The following is a 16313-nucleotide window of genomic DNA, read 5'->3' as shown; positions in this document are numbered from 1 at the left end:
CCTTGCGGCAAGTAGCCTAACGTGCCACTAAGATGTCGCAGCGTGTACGTACATGCTATACATGTCAACCTTTCTAGCATTAAAGCTGTCACATGCATGGCAGATATTCATGTTCAGCTTTGGACTGACAAGTTTAAAAGTGTACTATTTGTGTTTTGTCTAGCATGAAAAACAAAGGAAACTAAGGAAAAACGAAAAAAAAATGAACATAATATGTTGAAAAAGCACTAGTCATTAACACATAAAGCATATTCGTTCCTTTATTAATGATAAAGTGGCCTTCAACAATAGTACAAAGTCTGAACATTTAGAAAGGTGCTGTGCCAGGCAGCTATTTTACAGAAACCTGAACCATTTCACCTGTAGTAATGCGCATCCCGGCGGTGTGGGCTGGGCACTTATTTTTCGGTCCACTCCAACATGCAAAAACTGCATCATGTGCATTCCCATTTTCCGAGTTTTGAGCTCTGTAGTACAGGCTAACAAATTGTCGATGACTTATTCTCGTCTGATTGTTGCACAGCGCGTGTAAATAAATTACCACTGCACCTAATAAACACTGACATGCACGTGCAACATCGCCGATCATAAACGGACACACTGATGTCCGTCCGGACATCGGCGCACTCATCACAGCACTCTAGTAGGACGTAATCCGTAATCACAGCATCTCACGGTAAGCACAAACCACACCTCCAGTTGTACAACAAACACGAATGACGCGATGCTTGGGCTAGAGACACGCCGGCGGTGCCCAGCTTTTTCAGCGCCGCTTGTACTACGTAGAACTTGCAGCACCAAACCTCAATGCGAGCAGAAAGCGATGCGTTACGTGACGCATCTCATCACAGATGGAAGTGAGGAAACTTTGAAGAATCAAAACTACATAATTACATAACGACCGTCGTAGACGTTAATCCACATAATAACGAGGACCAAATGAGCGGGCGTGCGGGCCGCGGGCTGGCCGTCAACATGCCGCGGTCCAACTCACGTAAACCTATCATCATGCCATCACGTAGTATATCACCCATTCTAGGCACTATTCTTGCCACTGTACTATTCTTTGTAATTTCACATTTCACGCATGCAGTATGTAGTACACACTTCTTGCACCTCGCACGTACACCTCATACCAACTTCGATTTGGCTACATATGGCTACCATGTTGTTGCTACAACCACTGGGGATCTCGGACATGTCGCGGATCCGTCCGGCTTTCCCGACGGATCCCAAGGCCCATATCGGAGAAAAATGCGTTGGGTCCGTCGGAAGAACCCTATCGATCGAGTCCGTCCGCCGTACCTCTGAAAAATATTTCCCGGATCCGTCGGACGGATCCCGAAGAAAAACGCACCGGGTCCGTCGGACGTACCTTTAAGACCATTGATCGGGTCCGTCCGACGTACCTTTAGCCAGAGCCTTACTAGAAAGCTGGTGCCAATTTCCACTAAGCAGACTTCGTAAAGACAAAGTATGTAAAATGTCAGCCTTTCGTGCCGTTGTAACGCCGACACACATTTCTCTTACATCCGCCTGCTTCCCCCACTCTTCAAGTACGCTGAACCATCGCATTCCGAGGATACTTACAGGAACGCTTCACTGCAGCCCGTGCAGTGAAGCCTTCTCAAAACATGGCGGGATCGTTTACGAAGAGAGACCACTCGGAGACTACATTGCACTACAAAAAGTGCTGTGAAAGCACTTAGGATTGTTGACCAATTCTTCAACACCTCCAACAGTATGCGCCGAACAACACTTAATGAAACTGAAAAAAGTGGTGCTACCTGGATTTATCTCAGATGCACAAACAACTATATCCCAACTATATTACTGGATTGTAAACAGTCCTTGGCACTTTTTCAGGGTCATTCAATAATTCAATTATTTTTCCCGATGCTTTGAAGGTCGAATAAAAGAGATTTTACTGGCCCAGAAAATTTTCAGCAGGGGGTATGGGGCATGTCTACAAAGCTAACAAGGGTAGTACCAGAAAAAAACTTTGCAGGCTGCTAATAGTAAATGAAACTATTTATTTTAGCAGAACAGTTTAACTGACACTTAAAATCTTTCAGCAATGAAGCGTTACCAAAAAAAAGGTACAGTGTATAGGGCTTATATTCATGATTGTTAAATACATCAAATACAAAAAAGATCTAACAAAACACAATATTTGGCTACCGTCAACAAGCTCCTAGCCAGGAAGCATTAGCTGGAAAAAATCATTCTAATAAGACAATATCTAATATGCACCAATAAGCTACTCGCAAGTTATTGATTAGGAAAAGTTAAAATGAAACTATACAAAAATGTTTTGAAATCTGACAATTCAGCCTCGAATTTTTCACATCGATCTACGCACACCTACAAACTATACACAAGGCATGTATAATAGCAAAAGCTAAGAGTGCAAGCATACAGCATAAAAACATTTAAACAAAATATTTTGAAGTCACATACATCCCAAAGAAATACTGCGATATACTGCAAAAGCAGCTCTAAATATCTTCCTAGACAGAGACTTTGTGCGCTTTCAGCATCAGGTCACCTGCTTGCTGCATCCTCACCACACCTGTGCCTATCTACATGCAAAAAATACAAAATCAAATATGCGAGATGTCATGGAGCCAGGTGCTCAAACAAAAACTCTTCAATAGTGTCCGTGTCCCATTTCTTGATGCTCAGCTCTTCCTGCACCTCTCCATTCTCATCGTACAGCTTGATGATTGGGTCTGCACCCCTCAGGTATTTAATGGTCAGGTTGGGGAACTGCTTTGGCTTCGGGCCACGGCAAAAAGCTGTAAAAACAAACAGGCAGCAAGCATGATTCTTCAACACTTGTAAGTAGCAAATGGAAGTGGAGATAGATGAAATTATAAGCACTCAGTAACAAATTCATCTGCTTTAACAACTGCGAAGGCAGGCTAATGCACACTGTATTCATGTAGCTAGTCATGTGCGTAGAAGTGAAGAATTATTGAACAAACTACGCAATAGCATAGTTAAAAGCCATCGTTGGCCACAAATTTCACGCAAAAGTAGCAGCTGCATGGCTTTCCTAATATGAACCTCATCTGAGGAAAAAGAAGGAAGAGAAGATGGAGGAACATGGAAAGGCATGGAAGAGAAAAATAAAAATATGAAATCAGTAAGCAACTGGCTTACAAGACAACAATTAGGATTTCACTGTTTAAATTAGCCATAACCTAATCAACCTAATTATATTTTTAGCACATAGCTCCATGTATATCAACATGAATGAGCACAGTTGTAGAGAATTGTCAAACACACTTATAACACTATATCAGATACAACCATGGACTACAACATAATTGTCAGCTGTTCCTTGCTTTCTATGGTAAAGAAAACTGCTTATACAGTCGAGCCCACTTATAACGGCCCCACTTAAGACAAATGCTCGCTTATCACGAACATGTCCGGTGCGACCGTCAAAATATACATTAGGGCTATGGCGCTCTGTCTCGGCTACAATGAACATCTGTGAGACTAGCCGATCGGCTACAGCGAACGCCTTGGTGCCGCGGACCACTTTCCACATGCCGAGATTCCTTGATCCTGTGCTCTGCAAGCCTCGACAATCAGTATTCTCGATTCCCCTGCGGCATTTCGCCTGAGGCATGAGAGGCGGCACAGACTTAGCAAGCAGCTTCCCGGTTTATCTCTCGCGGTATCTTGCTGGAAGAACGAGGAGCGGCCCAAACGTGGCAAGCGACTTGTCAGGTTATCTTTCACGGCATCTAAGACGGAGGCACAGAGGAGCGGTGACACGGCAAAGAAAGCTCTGAAACGAAAAAAAAGAAAGCTAGCCAAACCTAGGGAGCCTCCCTAGCTAAGCCTAGCACACGTGAACATGCAGGTCGAAGGAAAGGACCGAGAGCAATATCTCATTCGCCACGGGACCACGGGAACGTCAGAGCAACGGTCAAGTTTGCTACCAATCGACAACGTAGCATGCAATCATGTGTTGTCGAACCCGTCTTCCCTTCCCCCTCACCCTTTCCCTCTACCCCCGCGTCTCACATGACTGAAAGTGGTGCAGTGTGCAGTCGTTTAATCATTTCTCTTGTTTGTAGTTGTGCTGGTGCGTTGTTTGTGTGAAGCCTGTATTCAAGATGGTGGACTCGCTAGCGTCTACTTAGACAGTGAAGCGTAAAGCTTTGGACTTGGGCACAAAATTTTTAATATTGAAAGATCTTTCTCAAGGCATGAAGAATCACGAACTGGTTAAAAAGGATGATTTGTCAAAGTTGACAATATCCACAATACTGAAAGAGAAAGATAAAATGTACAAGTGTGCCACCACAGACTACGCGACGAGGAAGCGCCTAAAGAAGGCCACATATGCATATGTTGAAGACGCACTCGTTAAGCGGTTTCTTGACGCTCGGGCACGCAATGTGCCTATCAGCGGGCCACGGATGTTGTCCAAGGCAAAAAACCTTGCATTCCTCCCGGACTTCCCAGATTTTCCCCCTGGAAACGGCTGGTTCCATCACTTCAAGCTCCGCCACGAGATAATTTTCAAGTGCATCAATGGCGAATCGGCAGCAGTAAATGACGAAGATGTCAGTACGTGGCTGTCAACAAACTTGGCCCATGTATCAAGCTACGCCGATGAAATGGCCCTATTCTACCAAATGCTGCCTGGCAAAATGCACGCTATGAAGGGTGACAAATGTGTTGGCGGTAAGCACAGCACAATGCGGATAACTGTAATGCTGTGCACGAACATGGATGGAAGCAATCAGTGCTTGCCATTTGTCATCAGCAAGTCAAAGAGGCCACGTTGCTTATGCACTTATGTACCTCTGCGGTACAGACACAACTCAAAATCGTGGATGACATGCGAGTTGTTCACGGAATGGCTCATTGATTTTGAAAGCAGCATGGTAAAGAAAGGGCGCAAATTTCTTCTCATTCTTGACAACTGTACAGCCCACCATGTGCAGGCTCCATTAATGACAGTTGAGCTGCCTTTTCTGCCCCCAAACGCGACATCAAAAGTGCAACCGCTGGACATGGGCATAACACGGTCGTTTAAAGCGGCCTACCGGTGCCGTGTTGTGCAGCGGATGCCGATTGTAGTTGATCGTCCTGCTATCAATGTGCCTCACCAGATCTCGCTGTACTTGGCAGTGGAAATGGTCAAAGAAGCATGGATCGAAGTGACACCCGATTCCATTTGGAATTGTTTTCACAAGGCCGGCTTCGCAGATGCAACTGAAGCGGGCATTGAAGACACTGAACAAAGCCGCCTTGTGGCGCCGCGTTGTTGACGCTGACTTGGCTGGTCGCAATATCGATTGGCAAGATTTTGTTGATGCCGACGACGCTGCTGAAGTCGTGGAGTCTTTTTGCGATGAGACGGCCATCCGGGAAGTGCGGACATCAAGCGACGCCAAAGCATCGGGCGATGACTACAATGAGCCATCAGAGCCAGCGCCCGTAAGCGCACGCACAGCAGTGAACCATATTGAGGAACTTAAAAATATTTGTATATTTTAACGCCTTGGGGAACGAACACATCTCAGCTTTAAACAAGCTTGAAATCACAGTCCTCGGATGAGCGCTTAAGAGGCAGACAACGATCACAGACTTTTTTTCTGAATTAATTTTTTTTTCATTGACGTCTATTTTTTTTTTGTGAGCAGCCCACACATCACAAACTTCTCGATACAACGAATGAATTCCGCGTGACGCTCAAGATAGACTGTAACAATGCTGTCACAGTGCATTATTGGTTATAACAATTGAATCTGGTCACTGAGAGCCAATTCTAAAAGAGGCGAAAAACATGGAAACGTTACAATCCCACCAGCCGAAGCACGCTCACAATGCGAAAGTGTGCACCTTATGATCGTGTTTTTTTCTTTCCACCCTCACTGTTCCTTTGCTCCTGCAATGTAATCATATTTCATGTTAAGAATTCATTCTGGAAACAGGCTTCATTCGGAATGTCATGACGCGAAAGCTCGCAAAGCCCCTAGCTATGTAATGGCGTCACCAGCGTGTCGAGGCATGAAGAATTCTTTCCTGTTGACAATGCCAGTTGTGGAACTGGCAACTGGCTTCTTGTAGCAGCTTTTACAGCAGAAGAAATCGCAGTTTGTAGCAGGAAAAATGGCATTTTATAGCAAATATTCGAGTTTTTGTAGCAGTAAAAAAAAACCTTTTGTAGCAAAATTTCAAATCTCAAGACTCTCAAATAAAGAAGGCTTGTTTTATTTCTGGAACCCAATCGCTCAGATGTTTATAACGACCACAGCCATGCAAAAACAAGCTTCAAGCTCTAATGCAGTCTAAAGTGCTGTTCTTTTCTTAAAAAGCCCCAAATTAAGCAAACAGGAGGTTTTGCTAAAAATAAAGCTATTTTTATTCAGAGGGAAGGCATAACGAGATATGCAACTACACTATAAACACTGTAGCCTTGGAAAGAAGGTAGCTAGCTATCTTAATATAAAAACTCCCTGTAGAAATTCAGAACTGCCGCTTCTTAAAACTGCAACTTTAAGGCATTATTTTTTCTGCAGCCTGATCTCTTCTCGTACCTTTTCCTGATTCTGACCTCTTTTCTGGGTGTCCTTGTCCTGTACATCAGGGCAACGTCAAGGCGCCTTTTTCCTTCAAGACCCGTGCTGATTGGAGGGAGAGAAGAAAGAATATTTTTGCAGGTCCTGGGTGGAGATTTTCTTTTTTTCCCTCAAGAGAGGCATGCTGCTGGCGCACTGTCCAATGGAGATAATCTTCTAAAGGGTGCGTATATGTTGACGTTTGGAATTAAGCTGTGAAATTATACAAGCTGTTCCACATAAGGGGTTGAACTTAAGGTACAAAAGCGGCCAACAGAGCCCAGTGCGCTTGCACAGAGGCAGTCAGATCCTCAGCGCCCCCTCCGCTGCTACTCAGGTCATCGCAGCCCATACCTCACTGGTACGAAAAAAAAAAAAAAAGCAAGCGTGCATACTGCTCCAGCTGTGCTTTGCCGAGGGCAGTTTCAAACGTCACTTGTTTGAAGCCGCGCCATCTGCGTTGGACAGCCTGCTCGCACATCCTTTGCGCGCGCGCGCGCGCACACACACACACACACACACACACACACACACACACACACACACACACACACACACACACACACACACACACACACACACACACACACACACACACACACACAAATTAAACGAACGCCCAGGGCAGCTCGAAGCCGTCACGCATTTGAACGTGCTTCGACTCATCGACAGCCAGCCTGCCAGCCTCTCCTTTCACCCTTCTCACGCATTGGACTTGAGATATCTTGCAGCCCCCTCTCGCTCCCTCCCGGTAGATCGGAAAAAAAAAAAGAAACAAACACCAGCAGGAGATGCAGAAATGACGCAGACAAACGTCAATTTTGTGTCACGTGATTGTCCGCCCAGGACCCCGGACCCGTAAAAATATTCTTCCGCCTTGCACAGCGTTGCCAGCAGATGTCAGTTTTTGTTTCGTGACAGTTCGGTTTCGCTTTTGGCAGAGTTATTCAGAGATTTTTGGCGCAGGAGTGGTGCAAAAGTATGAAAAAATTGATTTTGTAGCAGCATGTAGCAGGCTTCTGATTTGGTGCAGTTTGGCACAATTGGCGCAGCAGTTCCACCACTGCAATGCATTCACAAAAAATGATGACATAATTAACGAGGCAATTCTCTCAGCTGTCACCTATGCTGATAGTGACAATGAAAAGGAACCTATGCAAAATATGCCTTATAAATGATAGAGTCTCTCTGGGACTTCATGTTCACAGCGAGTTCCTCACTTGGCTGTTTGCAGTAGTAGGCAAGGTGATGTGAACTAAATATCCAGTGAAACAGCCAAATCTGACTAAGATTTTTTTTTCCTGCAAAGAAATGAAAATTTTAGGCTACATTCCTGTCATTAAATGCTCTGAAGTTTGTCCATGTTCTTGGCATAAACAGGTTATAACGACTATTGGCTATAACAAGGATATTTCCTTGGTACTTCAATATTGTTTTTTTTTTTATTTGAAAACTTGCCATGTGGCATAGAATGGGGTTGCCTTTAACTTAAAGTCGTGTAGAGTATTGTCTTCAACCTGAGCAAGCTCTGGCAGTTAACGTCGTCTATTAGCCACAAGTGCAGGTTTTCCTCCCTTTTAGCTGACAGTCCACCCTCTTGTATCGCCTTGTTCTTGATGTCTGCATCCCTGGGCACGCTCATAAAACGTGGCGAAGGTCCACCTCGCCGGCTGGCCTTGGACACTTAGGGAATGTGCTCGGCACTGCAACTTCTTGAGAGCCCCATAGGCACACCACCAACGAGGCAAGGGCCGTCCCTACCCTAATCCTTGTAAGGGATACCTCCTCCATTCTCAATAGGTTATGAGAAAGAGGGTAGGCGGAATCGGGGCACGTGCACTTCGCTAATATTGGGAGAGCGGAGCGGGAATCAAATGGAAGGATTGTGTGTAAGGCACTCGTGTTAAGGGCTTGGTGTGTAAAGGCATCCATATTTTTTATGATCTGATTTTTTATATTCTGAGTATCTCCTTGCATCCAATGTATCTGGATGCATTTTGTTATTTTGTAAGTGGGTCTGACTGTACTACCCATGACTTGGCCGAAATCATCTTAGGTATGGTGAACAGGCCACCTCTTAATTTCAGACGGCCAATTTTGTAGAAAAGAAAAAAAAAAAAAAAAAAAAAAGAGGACAGACATATGCTGCAATAATGGAAGTAAAGATTAGGTCAATGATTTGAAACTAACTAATGCATGCATCACAATGCAGTTTATAAGCGTGTCGCTGTGAGAAAGGTCTCTTCAAGAGTTACCAAACACACATGGCAGGTAGAGTAAGGCTCCAGGATCTTGAACAAGCTAGCCATTCGCTCTTACACTTTTTTTTTTTTTTTTTTTTTTCAGATGTGTCTGGTTAAAGTCGATAAGTTGAATGTTAAGTACCATCACATGACATGCCCTCAAAAGTACCTTAGCGCCCAGTGCAATAGGGTTTGGTTTGAGTAAACTCTCATTATTCGACCTTCAAGGGATTAAGAATGTTAAAATTAACCGAAAGTTCAAATTATCGAATAGCCTGAAAAAAAATTGCAAGAACCATTTGCATTACAGTAATCTTATCTAATGAATACCTGTATATGGTTGTCTGCACTTCAGCACAAACCCAAGTGAGAATGACGGCTTTTCCCAGTTTCGTCAAGCGCTTTACTTTGTGCACACTGTCAGGAACTTTACAAAATGAAAACAAAACCACAGTGGGGGGCCAAGCAGCATGTGAAATGATGCGACTGGCTGATAGCACACTCAATCGCAGCCACAAGAAGTTGCAAGCGGAACCGAAACTTGATGCGACTTTCCACCTAAATTATCTGGAGTTGCCCTGTCTATGTGTAAACTAATGAGCATCCAACATTATAAACTGAAATGGGCATTGGCCTGGATCGCGATCGCAGTTACAGTTATCCAAATTTCAGAATTCATGCGGGCCGAATTAGAGAGATTTTACTGCAATAGGGTTCACCGTTCCAAAGTGAGAGGGACGTAGTAGCGGAGGACTGGGTATCTCAACCACCCACTCCAATAAGGTGGTAAGCTAAAATGGGAACCAAGTAATAAATATATGCATTGAAAATTTACCAGAAAGGCTAATTCACAATGTTCTAAGCCATGTTTAGCCAGCAGCTTTAACACAACTAACGAGAGGACTGCTGAGGTTATATAATGACTACCATACAAAAACATGAATTTGCCTAAGCCTGTGGGAGGGTGCACTCTGCTGACTAAAGTAAAAATAACAAAAACTGTACCAAAAATACTACCTGATGACAGGCTAGCAGCGATATTCAATGACTTCACAAGCACTCCACTCTATTATGGGTTCCAAATACCTTTTCCATGGTAGTGTCAAATAAGTTAGCAAGGGAAAGTGAAATTCTCAGCGAAACCTTTAGCATGCTAAGATCATGGTTCTGTTTCCACTGCTTTGTACTGATTTTAGAACCTGGTCTGAATATACCTAACACTTCATACACATTGCCTATAAAGCTTCAAAGCAATCAGCATTTCTATCCAAATCACCGATAAACATTCTTGCAATATATTACATGACCACTCATTCCTTTTGAAACCTGCACCAAAACATTTCCATGAAGTTGCATGCTACAAAACAAAATAAACACCCTTCAGAACATTCACTCTAAAATATAGTGCAGAACTACAATATCTGCAAAGAAGATAATACTGCAATGTGTACAAAGGTTTATCTAAGTGCAACTAAATGAAAAACCAAAAGCGTGCATGATATACCAGTTTTTTCAATATGTGTTTTCATGTCAATTCTATAGAACTTGCCCCAAAGCTAAGAAAACGGCAAAGCAGACATGGTTACAACTCATTACTTTTGCTACCGTGCTTCAAAATGAACTTATAGCCACAAACATGCAATGAAAGTTCATGCAGTAATAGAGCCACTAATATAGCAATCAATGCAAGAAAAATGTTCTACCTCATTCCACTTTATACTGCAGCAGAACTAGCACTGGTACAAAGTTCCAAATGAAAGACCAAAATAGTGCAGATGACACGAAAAAGAGATGAGCATAGGACAGGTGATACGCCAGTACTCTTTTCTTCTGTTCCAAGACATGCACCAGCACTAAATTTAAGGCAGCAAAATTTATAGTAGTTACACATTTCTTAAAAAGCGAAACTTTCAGAACAGGCGTGCATTTTGAAATAACATGGGAGTCAAAAACAACTGGAAGGCATTTCCAGTACTGACTGCACACAACACAGCTGAGACATTATTACCTTCTATTTGAGGCATGTGTCCAAACTTGCAAGCACATACTTCTAGTACAGCACGGGGATATCGCTGTAACCAACAGAAAACAAATGTACAAAGCAAGCAAAAACATTAGAGAATAAAATGCAGCAGCGTAAAATATGAAAAAATAAAAGCTGCGCTAATAAGTTGCACCATAGGACAACCGTAGCAGGAGTGTAAACAGTCAGTTACCATTTTAGACATTCATTTGCACAGGCTAGTGTGACTGAACATAGCAAAAAATGACATACGCCTGAGAATAAAGTCTGCACAGTAGGCAACGTTGGAATTTTTGCTGCAACCAGACTGTTGCCTTCCCTACAATAGTTTAGAGCTCCAATGCATTATTTCAAACTTGGCATTTGTGTAATCACCACACATGCCTTGATTTTGATAAGCCATAGCTTTTCTTTTGCACTAGCGTGATCTGACTAGGCACTCCACAAACGTTCCGATGAGAACAAATGTTGGAACATTTTGTTAGCAGCAGCCTTATATGGCATTAAAGTAAAGTACATCTACAGGTGGTATGCACTGCCGCGGAGTCGCGCTGCAGTGCTGCGGCGTCGTCACCAGCCGCCATGCTTGCAGTGCACAAAGCGGACTAACTCCTGTCACTCCCTCTATCCCAAGCATGCTTTCTGTGTTATTGTGGCTCGCATGTCAGATTCATGTCACTTGGAATCTGCGTACACTGGAGATAGGGCCTTTAGATGCTGCAAACGATAGCTGCATGAAAGTGGGTCGTACATAAACGCCACTAAAAAGGTGGGCACTCGCGCTGGTTAGTGTTGGAGGTCGAGAAAAGAGCCCAGCGACGAATGTTGTTTGTGGATGGGCACCTGTCTATTCCAGAATGAACGCTTGAACAGTGGTTGATGACAACAGCGCTTCCATGAACCCAGAGAGCCGCATATGGTTCAAGGTCACTGACAAGAAAAGGAGCGCGGCCAGACGGCTACGGCAAGTCTGCGGTGCTTCTCCATGCGTCACTGGATGACGCATCAGCACAGAATCTACTACATATTTGACCTAGACACGGTGATTCAAACTTTAACCTGTTTCCTGCGACATGAGTGCAGGAGGGACACCATATAAAATTTGTATGAAATGATACATAGCCTCGTCCTCTCTTAATTGAGCCTTGAAATTAGTCTTTGTGGCAGGCACTTCATTTTCCGGTGGAGTCGTGACCACCCACGCTTTTTTTTTTTTTATACTACTGAAAATCTGTTTGTGACAGGGATATAAGTGCAAGCTCGCCATCTGGCTCAGCAACCTGCCTGCCTTAACTCTGTCACTAATTTCTGCATTGTGCTCAGTGTTGACAAATGCTAACACAAAAGACAGACAAGACAAGTGTAAAGGTCTATTCACACTTGCGAGTCACGAAGGGCTTGCAACCGGCTGTCTCATGCGACCAGGGAGCTGCACAGCTCAACTGATGTTCGCACCTGCAAATGCAACCTGCGGGTCACTTTTCAGGTCTTGTCTGTCTTTTGACTGTTCACCAGATAGAATAAAGCTAACTTACGTTCACTTCATCTGACCCAGTGATTGGTTACTGGTTTGCGACCAGCAGTCGCAAATCTGCAAAATCTACAGTACTCAAATGGCTCGTGTCTGCTGCTTTTCGACCAAAACGGTCGCACAACTTCCACGAGCCGCATGTGTGAACGGGCCTTAACGCGGGCTGTCGAGTATTATCTATACATTCGCGTCGACTATTGTCAACACACGCAACATGTCAGCACAGCGTAAAATTTAACTACCATCCCATAGTCCACCTCACTGCCTGGCTCATTCACACCTTGCGACTAGTGGAGGTTGTGTGACTATTTTGGTCTAAAAGCGACAGTCGCAGGCCATTCGAGCACTGCCAGACTTTCCAGCTTTGCGACTACTGGTCAGAAACCGATAACCAATCAGCGGCTCAGCTGAAATGAACGGAAGTGTGAACATCAGTCCAGCTGCGCGGCTCTTTAGTCCCACGCCCATCGCGGCTCGCAAGTGTGAACACGTCATCAGTACAGTGCCTCCAGTTGTCCGATTTCACGTAAACGTTGCTGCCACTAACCACTATCCGCGCGAGTCAACCCACAATGTCGTTGGACCTGTTCCTCGACCTCGGCCCGAGCAGCGCTAGGCTTCGCAGCCGCGCAGCTGCCCATCACAAGTGGCGGTCTTGCTGTTGTCGCGCGTGGCGACGACCGGCCGATTTTCCAATGCTCTCGCACCCTATGCGGAATAGAGGGTTTACAAAAGTAAGTCTGGCAACCATGAGCGGCACGCTGATCCGGCACTGGCGGCCATATTTTGTTCGCTCCATCCGTTTGCTTTGTGTCCGTCCGTCAGCACCCGCCGTTCTGTCCGCGCTTTTCATGTTATAACCTAGTGTGCCATGCTTGGACCTCTCTTCTGTCCCTGGCGGTGTCTGTTAGCAAAGCCAAGAAGCGTATTTTGACAGCCGAGGCGTAGCGGTTACAAACTGCTCTACGAATCGTGCATGGGCCCCTCGTCGATCCGTATCCAGGTACAGTATCTAGAGTTTTGTAATGAGCAGATTTTTTTTTGTCTGTGTGCCTTTGCTATGTACTTTAACGACTATGAGAGACTATCGCGAGTTTGCTTGGTTTGCGCATCACCGTCGCTCATCCCACTGCTACCAGTGGGATACTTGTTGGTGAAATGAGCGAGGATGGAATTTTTTTTTAGATGAAAGAATCGTGCGTAATTTGATGTAAGTCGGTATGGCGCTTAGCACTTTCATGCCTATGCCATCGACGCAGTTATTGGCACGGGTCTCGGAAATAATCGGGGGCTGCGTAAAAAAAAAAGAAAAACGTGTCATGATAATTTCTGTTTCCAGTGAGTGAAGATTGATTGGTGTGCAATAGGCGATGATGAGATAATAAAATATTTGTAATTAATTAACCAATTGATGAAATAAAGCAACAAAAAGGAAAAAAATAGGAAATTGAGAGTTTAAAGGTGACAAAATGCTCAGAAGAAAAAAAACAGTAATTGGTGATGCTAACGAAGAAAATTTAGAATGTGTAATTGATTAATTGAAATAATTGAATGTGTTCAAAGGTGTCAAATTGCTCAGAATGGAAAGGTGATTGTTGCTGGCCCTGAGTATTGGTGTATAAAAATATAAAACAATAAATAAAATAAAAAAACAAATAATCGAAATATAAAATAAATAAAAGTTAAAAATTCAAAAAGGGAAGAAAGAAAATGTGTGTGTGTGAGAGAGAGAGAGACGCTATTGCGTCATACCCTTAACGGCGGAGCTTAAGTGTCCCCCTAATGTTTTATAAAAGTATTATATAATATAAATCTGACTTTATGAACACAGCCAGTTGCGCCAAGCACTGACACTTCGCAGTAATGTGAATTGACTTTTCAAATTTCTTTTCGTTTCAGCCGAGTTCCTCTTCCTCAGAGTTCCTCGAAGCTTCCCATGACAGCACTTTCATATGAGGTTAAGGCTTCAAATGTCTGCTATCTGACAGAGGGAATAAACAAGAAATCGGCATATTTACAAAATCAATTGAATTTCAGGTGGCTGTCAATAAGCGAACCATCGGGCGACTTGATAAAATGCACAAAAGTGAAAAGCAAACTTTGTTGTTTTATCGGCCGCACTAGCAGGTATGAAGGCATAGAATGCAAACTTGAGCTGCGCGCTCTGGACGCGGACCGGACTTCGCATGTATTATCACGTGATAACATCTTTCGAAACAAGCTGGACGTGAGCATATTACAACACACTAGTGGGATGTCATCTTCTCCTGCTTTACTAGACGCCGCGGGTTTGGTAGCCACTTTTGCAGCGTGACTCGGGCGCACTAGACATCCGTATTGGTCTACGCACCCAGCACTACAATTTCGTACGACTGTGAAAAGTAGTTTCGGTAATCATGCCCTTGTCTTAAATCAAATACACAATGGTAAATGCAACCTACGTACAATAGTTTCAAAGAATGTAACTGAACTATAGCTTTCGGTATACATGCATTGCTCCTTCTCCCGTGTCCTCCATCGAAGCATAAGCTTATCCTTCAAGTTAACAAGGCTCTATAGCACGCAAAACAACCTTGCTGTTTTAGGTGATAGCACGTACTGTGCGCTAGCTCCCAGTCAGAGGGACGTGCAGTAATGCTTTACATGATGCAAGTGACACTTGTAAAACTGATTAGGATTGCAAACGAGCGGTCGCATACAAGCGTATACCTTGTTTCTGTGCGTATCTACGACGGTATGCTTGTTGCAGAAGGGTACGCAGCAACATGCTGGCATCATCCGAATAGAGCTTGGTGCTAGCAGCGACTGCTATGACGTTAAAAAATGAAAAAATCGCTTGTGATCATTCCAATGCCCCTTGCAGTGCAAGCACGGGTTCCACGAAGGCGCACGTTGACAGTGCACTCGATGGGAGGCGCGGGCGGACTGAACAAAACATGGCCGCCGCGCATAGTTTCTGTCTCTTTCACTAGATGGCGCTAACTTTTGTAAAGCCTCTTCTGAACGCGCCACGCGAGAATGCTTTCGGAGGAGTTCGTCTGCTACGTACATCGCAAACAAATCGCAGCGGCGTTGGCTGCATAAACTCAGTAACTTGTTTGAGCGATCGTAGAAGACAGAAGCATGCAGTCTGTAAACTCCTACCTTTCTTTCGAATGCCTGGATGCGTTGACAGGGTAAAATAAGAAAATACACACACCGTTATAACGCACCCGAAAGCGATTAGCCTTATTGGCGCTGCCTAATGTGCTATGTGATATTTACCTTGGTAGCACCTCGTTCCTCGGTTTGCACGCAACATTTGCTGCAGTCTTCTTTTAAATAGTCGAGATCAAAATTCGACAAAATTCTACATGACGAGCATATCAGGTCGGGTTTCCTGAATCCACGGGCAAGACAGTCTTCTGCTGAAAGGCCGCCGGTGAGGTCCAACGCCAGCACCTGAAATGAGACGTCGCATATCGAACAGCTCAATGAAGGGAAGTTGAACTTAAAAGAGATAACTCAAAATTGAGCTGCGGCTTCAACAAATGTCCTACATCATCTCAGGAGTCAACACAAGTATGCAAAAAACAGCTGGAGTAGTACTACATAACAGGGCTGTACTACGAGCAGGAAACAAGTCCCATATGCCTGTATATCGTTACATCACGTGAAACTCACAGTTAACGGTGCCAACAAGACTCGAAGCAACACGTAGACCGTAGCCATTTTTTGAACGGCGTCGTCTGCGTCGTGGCCGGCTTGACCAACTTTGGGCGTCTGCACGCTTGGCTTGCAAGCCGGCACCAGGGCAAGCAGGGTTTATCATAAAACTTGCAAGAATTTTCTGTCTTGATGTCTTTTGTCATTCACTTTCCATAAATAAAAAGTTTCTAATTACATCTAGAAAATTTCAACACGCTTATGAGAAAGCGTAAGCTTGT

The 16313-nt window shown here is 44.2% G+C and overlaps 1 protein-coding gene across 1 annotated transcript; it reads right to left on the bottom strand.

Moving 5' to 3' along the window:
• Positions 1-242: 242 nt before the first annotated feature.
• On the bottom strand, positions 243-16201 carry LOC146203422 (selenoprotein F). The gene is made up of 4 exons (XM_084588757.1): positions 16051-16201; positions 15652-15828; positions 10842-10905; positions 243-2798 (listed from the first exon to the last, which is right to left on the bottom strand). The coding sequence occupies exons 1-4, from the start codon at positions 16096-16098 to the stop codon at positions 2620-2622; spliced, it is 468 nt and encodes a 155-aa protein (XP_084444883.1). The 5' UTR covers positions 16099-16201; the 3' UTR covers positions 243-2619.
• Between the last annotated feature and the right edge of the window lie 112 nt (positions 16202-16313).

This window comes from Amblyomma maculatum, chromosome 1 (genome assembly GCF_055883805.1).
Source record: "Amblyomma maculatum isolate TAMU_Amacu chromosome 1, ASM5588380v1, whole genome shotgun sequence".
NCBI lineage: Eukaryota > Metazoa > Arthropoda > Arachnida > Ixodida > Ixodidae > Amblyomma > Amblyomma maculatum.
This window is presented reverse-complemented; position numbering and strand designations above follow the sequence as displayed.

Excerpts from the sequence above, each read along its gene's own strand:
- LOC146203422 (XM_084588757.1), bottom strand. The coding sequence starts at position 16,098 with ATGGCTACGGTCTACGTGTTGCTTCGAGTCTTGTTGGCACCGTTAACT. Across the intron at positions 15,829-16,050 it reads TCTTGTTGGCACCGTTAACT|GTGCTGGCGTTGGACCTCAC; the intron begins GTGAGTTTCACG and ends GTCTCATTTCAG. Across the intron at positions 10,906-15,651 it reads AGGAACGAGGTGCTACCAAG|CGATATCCCCGTGCTGTACT; the intron begins GTAAATATCACA and ends TGTTGGTTACAG.